The sequence below is a fragment of the Phalaenopsis equestris genome, unplaced genomic scaffold, assembly GCF_001263595.1.
Source record: "Phalaenopsis equestris unplaced genomic scaffold, ASM126359v1 Scaffold000258, whole genome shotgun sequence".
Classification (NCBI taxonomy): Eukaryota; Viridiplantae; Streptophyta; class Magnoliopsida; order Asparagales; family Orchidaceae; genus Phalaenopsis; species Phalaenopsis equestris.
Window position 1 is genome coordinate 1172879 of NW_018164700.1, and position 11487 is coordinate 1184365.

The window sequence follows — 11487 nt, forward strand, 5'->3', positions numbered from 1 at the left end:
CTTAATTTTTAGATGATTTGATTTAAAGATAGCCATCATTATTCTTGAAATTCGTAATATTATATTTACAACACTTCAATTTCATAGAGCAGCCTCTCTGAAGTTCAATAGTCCCCTCAAGTCACAAGTTCGAATTCTCCCATGTGTACAGTGTGACACTCGAATATTTAGCACATATAGGGATGTCCGGGACTGGTCCAATAGCCTCCCACAACAACTAATTGTTGTAATTTGATTGTTATTAAAAACAAAGGTTCAATGCTTTAAGATTAAATAGTTAAATACTTTAAATACTTAAATAACTTTATCAATTTAATAAATATGAAAAAAAGTACGGGGATGCTTTAAAATTCATATAATTTTAATTATTACATTTGTATGTTACAAATACAACCATAAATAAAATAGTCCCACCTAAAAATATCCTTTTTATCTTAATTACATCACGACTCCATCTCTCTCTCGCTCATCTCTTTGCATTCCCGGGTTGGTTTCTTCCTTTCTGAGGAAACGAAAAACCAGAGATAAAAAAAAAGAGGAAATATCGAAGTGGAAGGAGAGCTATATAAAGAGATAGGGGATGGCGATGAGAAACTCTGATCTGTCGATGCCGACTTTCGGATCTTTGCTATAGAAGAACAGAGGGCATTACCTCGTCCTCACATAGGGAAACAGACATCGGATCGCCCGTTGAGCTTCCATCAATCTATTTACTTCAATCGATTTTCCCGTCTTATTCAGATTCAACTTCATCTCTGTTCGATCTGATAAAGATCCGAGCTTTCTTTATTGATTTGCAAGGAACTTCTCCGCTCTTCTGCAATAAGCTTACTTATTTGTGAAGGTAGATGCTTTTTTTTGTTTTTTGTGCTTGTGTGTTTCATCATGTTTTGGATCTATACCTGTCATCGTTGAATCCTCCTTCGTTAAGAAACCGATCAGAGTAGAAAAGATTGGATTTTGTTATCCGTGATTTTGTCCATCTGCTTTGAATTTTTGGTTGGGATTGGATCTAAATTGTGCTGATAGCGTTGGTGATGAATTTGTTGTTTTTGATTGTTTGATTCTGAATTCTGTGCTGGGAATTTCAGGGAGGAGAATGGAGTCTGATCGAGGGAAGCTTTTTATTGGGGGAATTTCGTGGGACACCAATGAGGATCGCCTCAGGGGATACTTTAAGAACTTTGGGGAAGTTGTGGAGGCTGTCATCATGAAGGACAGGACAACCGGCCGCGCACGAGGATTTGGTTTCGTGGTCTTTGCAGACCCTGCAGTTGCAGATAGAGTAGTTATGGAGAAACATCAGATTGATGGCAGGATGGTAACCACATTTCTTACTGTTCAGTTTCTCATATGCATTGGATTACGTTGATAGATTTATAAACACTAGATCTTTATTACAAAAACTTCAGCAAAATTTTGAACTTTTTTAATTTACTAGCTGTTAATTGATGCATGATAGGTTGAGGCCAAGAAGGCTGTTCCAAGGGATGATCAGCATATGGTTAATAGAAACACCAGCAGCATCCAAGGTTCTCCAGGTCCTGGTCGAACCAAAAAGATCTTTGTTGGAGGCCTTGCTTCCAGTGTGACGGATACTGACTTCAAAAAGTATTTTGAACAGTTTGGAACCATCACAGATGTTATTGTAATGTATGATCACAACACTCAGAGGCCAAGAGGGTTTGGTTTCATAACGTTTGATTCAGAGGATGCTGTGGATAAGGTGTTGCATAAAACCTTTCATGAGCTCAATGGCAAGTTGGTGGAAGTCAAGAGAGCTGTTCCGAAAGAGCTTTCTCCGGGACCTAATATGCGTTTACCAATAGGGGAATTTAATCATGGTGTTAATAGAATTAATAACTTTATTAATGGATATAATCAGGGGTACAGTCCAAGCACAATGGGTAGCTATGGAATTAGAATGGATGGTAGATTTGGTTCTTTACCTGGTGGAAGGAAGACTGCTCCTTCTTTGGGTCCTGGTTATGGAATTGGAATGAATTTTGAGCCTGGGATGAGCCCAATTTATGGCGGAAGCTCAAATGTCAACAACAATGTTGGTTATGGACGGTCGTTGAGTCATCTTTATGGTGGAAATTCGAACATATTTGGTAATCCTGTTGGGTATCGTGGAAGTGGTGGCAATCCTGGCTCAACATTTAGCCCAACTGCTCATAATCTTTGGGAAAATGGCGACCTAAACTATGGCACCAATCCTGCTGGTTCAAATTCCTATATGAATTCAGGAAGTAGGAGCATTGCTGGATTTGGCAATGGTGGCTTAAGTTGGAGTGGCCTATCTTCTCCTCTTGCATCTCATGGTTTGGGAAGCGATTCAATCCTTACATCTGGGAGTTTGAACTATGCAGCAGGGAAGAATAATTTTAGTTTGGTTGGTGGAAGTTATGGAAGAGGCAATGCAACTGGCTCTATCAATTCTTCATTTGTTGCACCAAGCAATAGCTTTGAAGGAAATTATACTGATTCATATGGCGGTGGTTCAATTCATGGCGACCCTAATCGGCAGATAGCACCTAAACTTGATGGTTTTAGTCCATTTGGTTATGGGCTTGGTGCGGCAACTTCAAATGTCGCATCAAATGGTGGTTCAATTGGTTATATGAGTGGTTATAATATATCAAATAGGTAGATGAATCAAGGTAAGGGATTACTCCCCATACTTAGATATCTAGAAATATCTTCAATGAAATTGCTTTCTTTGTGATTTGGTATTGATTTGATCTATTAGTGCATTGATTTTTTGCCGTCATTTTAATTTTTATCTCCTTGCCTTGCTTTGAAGAGAAACATATGTAACTTGTGATGGACTATATTGATTGGAAAGAGAGTGCCCTCAACCGAAGAGCAAGCATGATGAGCCATGAAGTAATCATAAAAGAGAGATTAATAATTACAAATGAAACTTCAAAATTTACATGTTTCAACATAAGTAAGATTCAAGCCATGACCTTATAGACATAAAATAATTCATTAAACTTTAAAAGAGATGCATAAAGATTTACACTTGATACGAATTTAAAGATATAAATAAAGACGCCAAGGTCTACTTCAGAGAAAATGTAAGCACATACTGTAAAGACACCCCTCTTCTCTCTTCCTCTTCTTTTATTCTCTTTGCTTCTTCTTCTCATGGATGCTATACAACTAAAAATTATATGAGTTTATATAATGAAGTATTGAGTTTGTATCATTAACTATCAACCACTATTGAAGACTTTTGTAATCATCATTGTTGATTTTTTATGATAATTTCAATTTAGGATTCTATGGTAGCTTCTATTTAAGATTTTTAAGCATAATCAGATTGAGACTTTATGATAGTCACCCTTGAAAAATTAAGAATAGATATTATAAAAACTATTTGATGAAATCGACTCTATATTTAACATCTATAAATAATAATAATAAAAAAACTAAGAATTTCAATCCTACTCTTCACAACCTTTGTCTAAGAATATAATTGCTCTCATGGAAGAGGCTCACGCCAACTATGGATCTCAGGAGTAATTGACTTGTGCATCTTTACTCAAACTATAGGAATATTCTTAGTATTCTTGAAACTATTCTTCAATATTGCATTACTAGAATTGTTTAAACTTTAAATTTACTTGTGTTGAAACTTTTATTACATGTCAATTTTCTATTGCTTTTCCAACCTTCTTCTCTTTATCTTCTTCATAATCATTTATCATGATTTCATATATTCTCCTAGTCAAATTCATTTTCTATCATACCTGATCCTCTTACATTATCAGGCTTCCTTTTGTGCGACAGTGGCACACATTAACAACAACAACAATAACAAGCCTTTATCCTAGTAGTTGGGGTTGACTTCATGAATCCTCTCCACTATGTCCTATAGAGTGTCATATTTTCATTTAATTCTAATAAATTAAGGTCATTTTTATATAACATGCCCAAGTCTTTTTAGGTCTATCTCTACCTTTCTCAACAAGTCACATCTAAAACATATACTCTCCTAACCGGATCATTAGATGATTGACGTTTAATCTCATGCCTTGATTTTTTCAACAAAAAATTTACAATGGATGTCGATTACCTGATAAAACCTTCTATTTTTTACATCCGCGGCTTGAGACCTGACAGTGACAACATTATATTTCAAAATTTATTGTGTGTGGCTTTAGTTTGCATGCATTGCTACTCTTTCTTAAGGATAATTAATGCCTTATACATGCCTAAGACAATTTGTAATTTCTTCAAGCTTTGTATAATGAAAAGATTATGAATGTTTCATTAAGATTATGACTACAAATAAAGCATTGTTCAAGTTAACTCTCACTTGAAATGTAATATTAATTTCAATATTTTTGTTAAGATCTGAGCCTTGTAAATGTCTGTTAACTTTCTCTCTTCCCCCACACTTGTGCTTTTCTCATCAGAATAGCTATCCATAAGAACTCGATTTACAATAAAATACGGTTCATCTAGAAAGTAAAAAAAAAATTAAGAGGTAATTTGGGATCACTATTATTTTTTATTTTAATTTTGTTTTATTGTCTATGTTTTGATTTAAATTAAGACGTTTTTGATTGATTTGATTATTTTTAAGAACACTTAATATAATTTTTAGGTATTTTGAGTGCTATCAAAAATAAATTTATTTATTTTTAATAATAGAAAATAAAAACATATAAAAATTGTATTAACCAAATATATTTTCAAAAACAAAAGAAAAAAATAAAAATAAAAACAGGAAATAAAAGTGATGTCATACAGGTCCTAAACTTACTAGACATAAGCTGATCTATTCTGTTCAAAATGTAGAGTAACTTTCATCTTGTACAGACCATTGAGATATAGACGACGAAGACAACAAGCCTTTATCCCACTAAGTGGGGTCAGCTACATGAATCTTTTTTCTCCACTGCATCCTATCGAGTGTCAGATTTTCATTTAATTCTAATATATTAAGATCATTTTTTATACAATATGCTCAAGTCTTTTTAGTCTACCTCTACCTTTCTTAACATCATTTGAATCTAAGACATCTACTCACATTGCCAGATCATTAGATGGTCGGAGTTTAATGTGACCAAACCATCTAAGACGACTCTCTCTAATCTTGTCCGCTGCTGGAGTTGCACCAACCCTATCACAATTATATTCATTTTGCATTTTGTGTCAAGCCACTCATCCAACTAAGCATTCTAATCTCGACAACACTTAATTTTGTATCATGCTTCTCTTTTAATGGCCAATATTTTGTGCCATAGAGCATTGAAGGTCTCATCACCATCCTATAAAATTTTCCTTCCAGTTTAAGCTATACTTTTCCATCACAAAATAGGCCCGATGCATTCCTCCACTTCAACCAGCCAACTTGAATTCTTCTAATAATTTCATGTCATGATTTTTTCACAAATTTTACGCTGGCTATCAACAACCTAACACAACTCTCCACTTTTCACATCCGGGGCTTGGGAGCCGGCAATGTTAGTGTTACAATTGAGATATAGAATCTGTATTTTTTTTCTTACATTTTAAAACATAATATAAAGGAGTAGTTTGTAAAAGCTCTAAATAATCTGCCTTAGTTTTATTTTGGTTTATCAAGAACCTTAAGCTCTTACAATCTTAAAAAAACTAGTACTTCTTATTTATTATTACCAGTTATCAAAATGAAGTGTTTATTCCTTTTCTTTTCCCTGTAAATTGTGTTTGGCTACTGTCATATTATAAAATGATGCGGAAATGGTCTATATGTGCTAAATGGGCGGGAGTTCGGCATTAAGAAAGGAAGATGTGCATGCATACCATCCAATTGTTATGTAATTACATATCTAACTCCAAAGCTCTACATGTCCTTTACCTATACACAGAAAAAGGTGTATATCACTTTTTAAAACTTAAAATGTTGATATTTTTGTTGTGATATGAAAGATTTGAATACTATAAATGTAAAATGTAAAGCTTAGGTGTTAGATGTGTAAATACATTGAAATTGGGTGGTATTTATGTAAGGCCTCATTAAAAATTGCTAGGTTCCCTTTCTATTGTATGCCAATGTGAATAATTGAACATACCTTTTCTAACATACTATAAAGAACAAAGTTCATATAATTATGTTTTTTTGCATGGAAATTTCTTTGATATTGTAAAAATGTCAAAATTCATTGAAAAAGCAGTAGTCATTGTTGCTCAATTTCTAATACATACAGCTTTATGTTGGCTGATGGATGACATTCTTGCGTGCTTTTTTCCTTGTTAGATATGTCATTTTGCGATTGAGCGGAGTTTTTTTAAAAATGTTTAGAACATTTCTTTCCTTCCTCACACTGAAAACCTTTGAGTTTTCCCTCCTTTAAAGATAAATTTAAGGGGCATTTCCACAAGTACCTCCAAATTTCTATTTATTTACCAATCTAACACTTGAACTTTACATTTTTACATTTGCATCATCCAAATCTTTCATATCACATAAAAGTACCATCATTTTAACTTTTTGATGTAACATAAACCTTTTCATGCATATGTAAGGTCCTATATATGTAAAAATTGAAGTTTATGTTAGATATGTACATACATAGTATCTGAGTTTTTTGTATGTAATTCTTCATAAATTTAATCGATAATGGAATCTTCTTGACATATTGACATGATTTTCTTAACTTTTTCAGGTGTTGCTGCCTAGGAAGGTTTCATTCTTTTGTGTCAGGTCTTATTATAGGTGAAGAAAGCAGTAATAGCAGGTTCAAGACTGAATTTGGAATATTTCATTGGATGTATAATGTTGGTTAGTTAATTATTTAGGGCTAACCAGGGAGCTTGTTTCATAAAATTCATTTTCAAGATTCTCAAATTTATAGGTTTTTCTGTAAGGGTTGAGTTCTGTGTTTCTTTTTCTACAATTTGAGTTTAGGGTTTCCTTTCTTTTGGGGTTCTTTTCGAGGCGTAAGACCGAACTGCGGAATTTATTCAGAAGAAAAGTTTCAATTCATGTAAGTGATTTAGTGTGGTAGACATTTTTTTTTCCTTTCAATAAATGAAGACTTCTATAGTTTTGTGGCAAGGCTCCTGTTTTTTCAGTTATTACAAACTTTCTCTTCTTTAATACTTAATTTCCAAGATGCTTAATATCACACCATTCTTATGTATTTACATATCTAACACCGAAAGTTTGATATTTACACCTATACCACGGTGGTGTCAAAAACCTATGCATGGAAAAGTGTGTGTTTCAGTTTTAAAATGGCAGCGATAGTTGTATTTTTTATGTGTTGTTAAAGATTTGCGTGGTGTGCATGTAAATATGAATGTTTAGGTGTTTAGATATGTAAATACTTTAAAAACTGTGGTATGTTGTAAATGCTCCTTTTTTCTGGGAACTTCCTTTCAAGGAACATTTACTATTCAAATTTTTAATACTGGTGCCCTTTTTATTTTCTTTATTGTGCTGATTCTCTTCCTTTGTTTCCTATCCAAAAAAAATGTGATTGCATCCAATGGTTTAGGTGCTAAAAGAATTTTTAGGCTGATTGCAGTGTTCTTTGCATGGTATTATTCTTTTCTTTTCTCTCTTGTCTGCCCAACATTTTTCTTTTAGCTCGTCCGAGCACAATGGAAAGACCTTAACACTCTGAGTTGTTCGTGGCTTGTATGATTCCTTCGATATCGTTTGTTTGCCATACATCTAATTTTCTTGGCAACTTTTCAACCAAATTATCCCTTATGTTGCAATTTGCATTAATTGATGGTCTTGTTTGGAGAAGCATGAAAACTTCCTACTAGTTTCTTGCCAATGTAGTTTTGAGGCATAGAATTAGGAACTGTGAAATTGTTGGTGTTGCAATAGACTGATTGAGAAAACTGTAACATTTATATGAATCCATGGGTCTTATTTGAATAGGATTGAAAATGTTAATATCCCTTCTGCAGCTCTTTTGGTTTCAGTTCACTGTTATTTCCTGCAGGCAAAAACAAAAGACTAATTTCCAGTTGATGGATGAGTAGAATTAATGAAAAGTTTTTGATTCAAGATAGAAATATGTGTTTACTATTCTTTGGTTTTAAATGTTAACTTTTTGTTTGAATTCTAATGAGCTAAAATTTGGAGTCTTATTTTGGAATCTCACGCTGACTTATTTAGGGTTTGTTTAAGGCAGTTGCAACTGTTTGAAGAAGCAGTTGTGGAGCTGATACATAAGAAGCTATAATTCAAAAAGTTGCGATGACTATAACATTTTTTTCTTCAAAAAGTCAGATCACAACATTCTAGCAGTCATCACAGTTAACGAGGTCAGGTTGCAAAACACGGCTTTCCGTTGTAGCTTTGAAAAAGTGGGCAAAATGCAATTTTTCTGAACATAAAAAAGTGTGGTGTGGTACTGCGTCTCCTCCACAGTGCTGTTCAAAAAACACCCTTAATCTTCTTCAAACCAAGTTATAAGTTTGGCTTCTCAATAAGTCTAAATTTGTTAGCAGACTACAAATCTTATTAAAGGAGGGAATTGTTACAATTTCTATACTAATAATGGAAGAATGATCGGGATAAAATGGAACTCCTTTACATTTGAATTGACTCTTCTTCTTCACATGAATGAGTTGGTTGAATTCTCTAATTAGAAGCTTTTTCTAATTATAGTGGTTTATGTAGCTAATGATTTTGTTAGAAGTTTTTAGGATTCTCTTGTGAAATTAAATTGTTGTTAAATCTAATTAGAAGCATTTCACCGATCATAAACATTTATTCTAGGTGATCCCATTTATTATTCTAGGAATAACTTAAAGTGCTAGAGAATATGTGAAGGCACTTGGTTTAATTCCATATAATTGTATTTTATTTTGAATTAAATCTAATTAGAAGCATTCAACCAATCATAAACATATATTCAAGGTGATCCCATTTATTACTCTAGGAAAAACTTAAAAAGTGCTAGAGAATATGTGAAGGCACTTGGATTAATTCCATTTAATTGTATTTCTATTCTTAGATAGTAGAAATAAATATGAAGTGATTTTCTTTCTTTTGGATTAAATCTAATTAGAAGCCTTCCACCATCCATAAACATTTATTCAAGGTGACCCCATTTATTATTCTAGGAAAAACTTAAAAATTGCTAGAGAATATGTGAAGGCACTGTGATTAATTCTATATAAATGTATTTCTATTCTTAGATAGTAGAAATACATATGAAGTGATTTTCTTTCTTTCGGATTAAGGGTCTGTTTGGGGCAGCTGCAACTTATCCAGCCAATTTATCCTGATAAGTTGCTGATCAACTGCTAATCCGGATAAACTGGTTGACTGTTTGGTTTGTGCGTTTGGAACATAATTGTTTTGCAGCTGTAAATCAACTGTATTTGAATAAATGTCATTTTGTCATTGATCTGTATAAGTTGGTTTGTTGTTTGGTTTGTGTGTTTGGAAAATAACTGATTTGCAGCTGTTTTTGGATAAATGATCATTCTGTCAATTTGCAATTGTGTTGTTTTGCAATAGAATTGTAATGGCTATATATTTGATAGTTTAGAAAAAAAACACACTTCATAACAGTACAAAAAAAGAATATACACTTCACTTAAGAGTAAGTATCAAGAAACCAAAAAAAAAGAAAATACATATTAAAATTACAATTAAAAGTATGATAATATTCATTTTAAAATGCTGAAGAAGCATGTCACGAGCAACGTTGTCCTGTAGGGATACCATCAAACCCCTTTCACTAGCGACAGTGGAATCGACCAGATTATCTGCCCACCTGAAGAAGTCACACTTTTCCGGACTGTCTGCCCACTATTGGCACATGCAGAACTCTCTACGGTAGTTATGTGCCTGACGTGATGTCACTAATGAAATTTATAGTCTACGGTGGCAGAGCACTCATCGGGAGGTTCATGAAATCCTGAAGCTCATCTTTCTTCAATGATACAAAAGAGCAGCCATTAGTCATAACAGGGAGATGAAATTTGATGGATAAATATACATGGAAATGAAAATAAACGGAAACTATGCTAGCATAAATTAACAAAAAAAAAAAGCGGCACGAGGGCTCAGAGAACTCATTACGCCAATCAACGAATTTGTCACTACAAGAAGATAATATATTTTGTAAGAAAATAAGGTTCTTGGTTGCATTTTACCCACTTAAAATCAACCTCGCGTGTGTCACATATGCATATCACCAAAGAAGGTCATCCAAAAGATTCTCAAAAATCATATTGCCAGAAATATAAGAGGAATTCAGTTGTCTTCATTAAAATTTCACATGTGACATCAACCAATAGTGAATGACTGAATGACAGACCATCCAAAAAACCCAGAAGATCAAACGTCTCACGTCGACCTCACAAGCCCACAAAAAAAAATGAAGAAAAGCTCTTTCAAACATGTGAATAATATAAAATCAAAATTAACAATGATATAACATATATAAAAAACCATAGAGTCTAGAAATTAAATATGAAACAACCGGTCAGCATCCAACGATAGCAGCTATGATCCGCTCTCTCAAAGCTGTCATTTCCGTTGCACCTCTGTCATCCTGGGTTTTTAAATTTCAGTGACTCCCTCTCTGACAGTGGTATAGTCTGTCCGACTTGAAATTCAAATGTTTCAGGCGGAATCTGCATCTACTCGTCATCAACCATACTGAACTATGGATCTGACCGAGAGTAGTGTCGTCGAATATAGTTGTGGAGTGTCATCATGGCCACCCACAGTATGTTCTTGTTTAGAAAACGGGTTTGTCGGCATATCACGTAGGATGACCCATTTTTTTTTTCACACACCAATTGTTCTTTCAATCACGTCTCGTAGGGAGGAGTGACGTTTGCTAAACATTTCTTGTTTACCACGGGCAACACCGTTTGATCTCTCGAAATTTGGAATGTGATATTTGGTATCTGGAAATGGCTTCAGAAACCTTTTCTGAATCTAACATCCACCAAAAAATATTTACGTGTTTAGTATATAATACTGATGTGGTATATAAATGAATGAATCTAGAGGCGGGTGAGGAAAGCGTTGTCTACTATTTTTTGTCGCATAAGCAAACAAATTGACTATCATGTGCACTCTATTCCCATCCGACTATCACAAATGTGAAGAGTATATGCAAGTCACATACGACCATATCATTTTGTATGGGTGATCCACATCGACCAATGTACGCGGCTTTTTTATGGTTCGATAGTCGTGCATTAACATGGGTACCGTCAATGAGACCAATACGGTTCTATTAAAATAGTTAAAGATGTTTTTGCCAGCAAAATAATTAGATTCAGATTTAAATGTAATGCATGAATTAAATTTACCTTAAAGAATGACATATAACGCGAGTCATTGACAATTTTTGCAGGAGTCGTCTCGAATGGCGGATCCTCCGGTCTAATTATTTGTGCTGCTAAACTGATCAGTGCTTTCAGACCCACGGAGAAATACCAGTTGATTGTCTCAGAGGAATGCTAGAAACACTTCATCGCTCCTCTCATTGATTTATT

General features: G+C 33.9%; 1 protein-coding gene across 1 annotated transcript; it reads left to right on the forward strand.

Moving 5' to 3' along the window:
- Positions 1-456: 456 nt before the first annotated feature.
- LOC110024546 (heterogeneous nuclear ribonucleoprotein 1-like) lies at positions 457-7057 on the forward strand. The gene is made up of 4 exons (XM_020724572.1): positions 457-844; positions 1092-1321; positions 1463-2663; positions 6666-7057. Exons 2-3 carry the CDS (start codon positions 1100-1102, stop codon positions 2651-2653), a joined length of 1413 nt encoding a protein of 470 aa, XP_020580231.1. The 5' UTR covers positions 457-844; positions 1092-1099; the 3' UTR covers positions 2654-2663; positions 6666-7057.
- Positions 7058-11487: the final 4430 nt, after the last annotated feature.

Excerpts from the sequence above, each read along its gene's own strand:
- LOC110024546 (XM_020724572.1), top strand. The coding sequence starts at position 1,100 with ATGGAGTCTGATCGAGGGAAGCTTTTTATTGGGGGAATTTCGTGGGAC. Across the intron at positions 1,322-1,462 it reads ATCAGATTGATGGCAGGATG|GTTGAGGCCAAGAAGGCTGT; the intron begins GTAACCACATTT and ends GATGCATGATAG.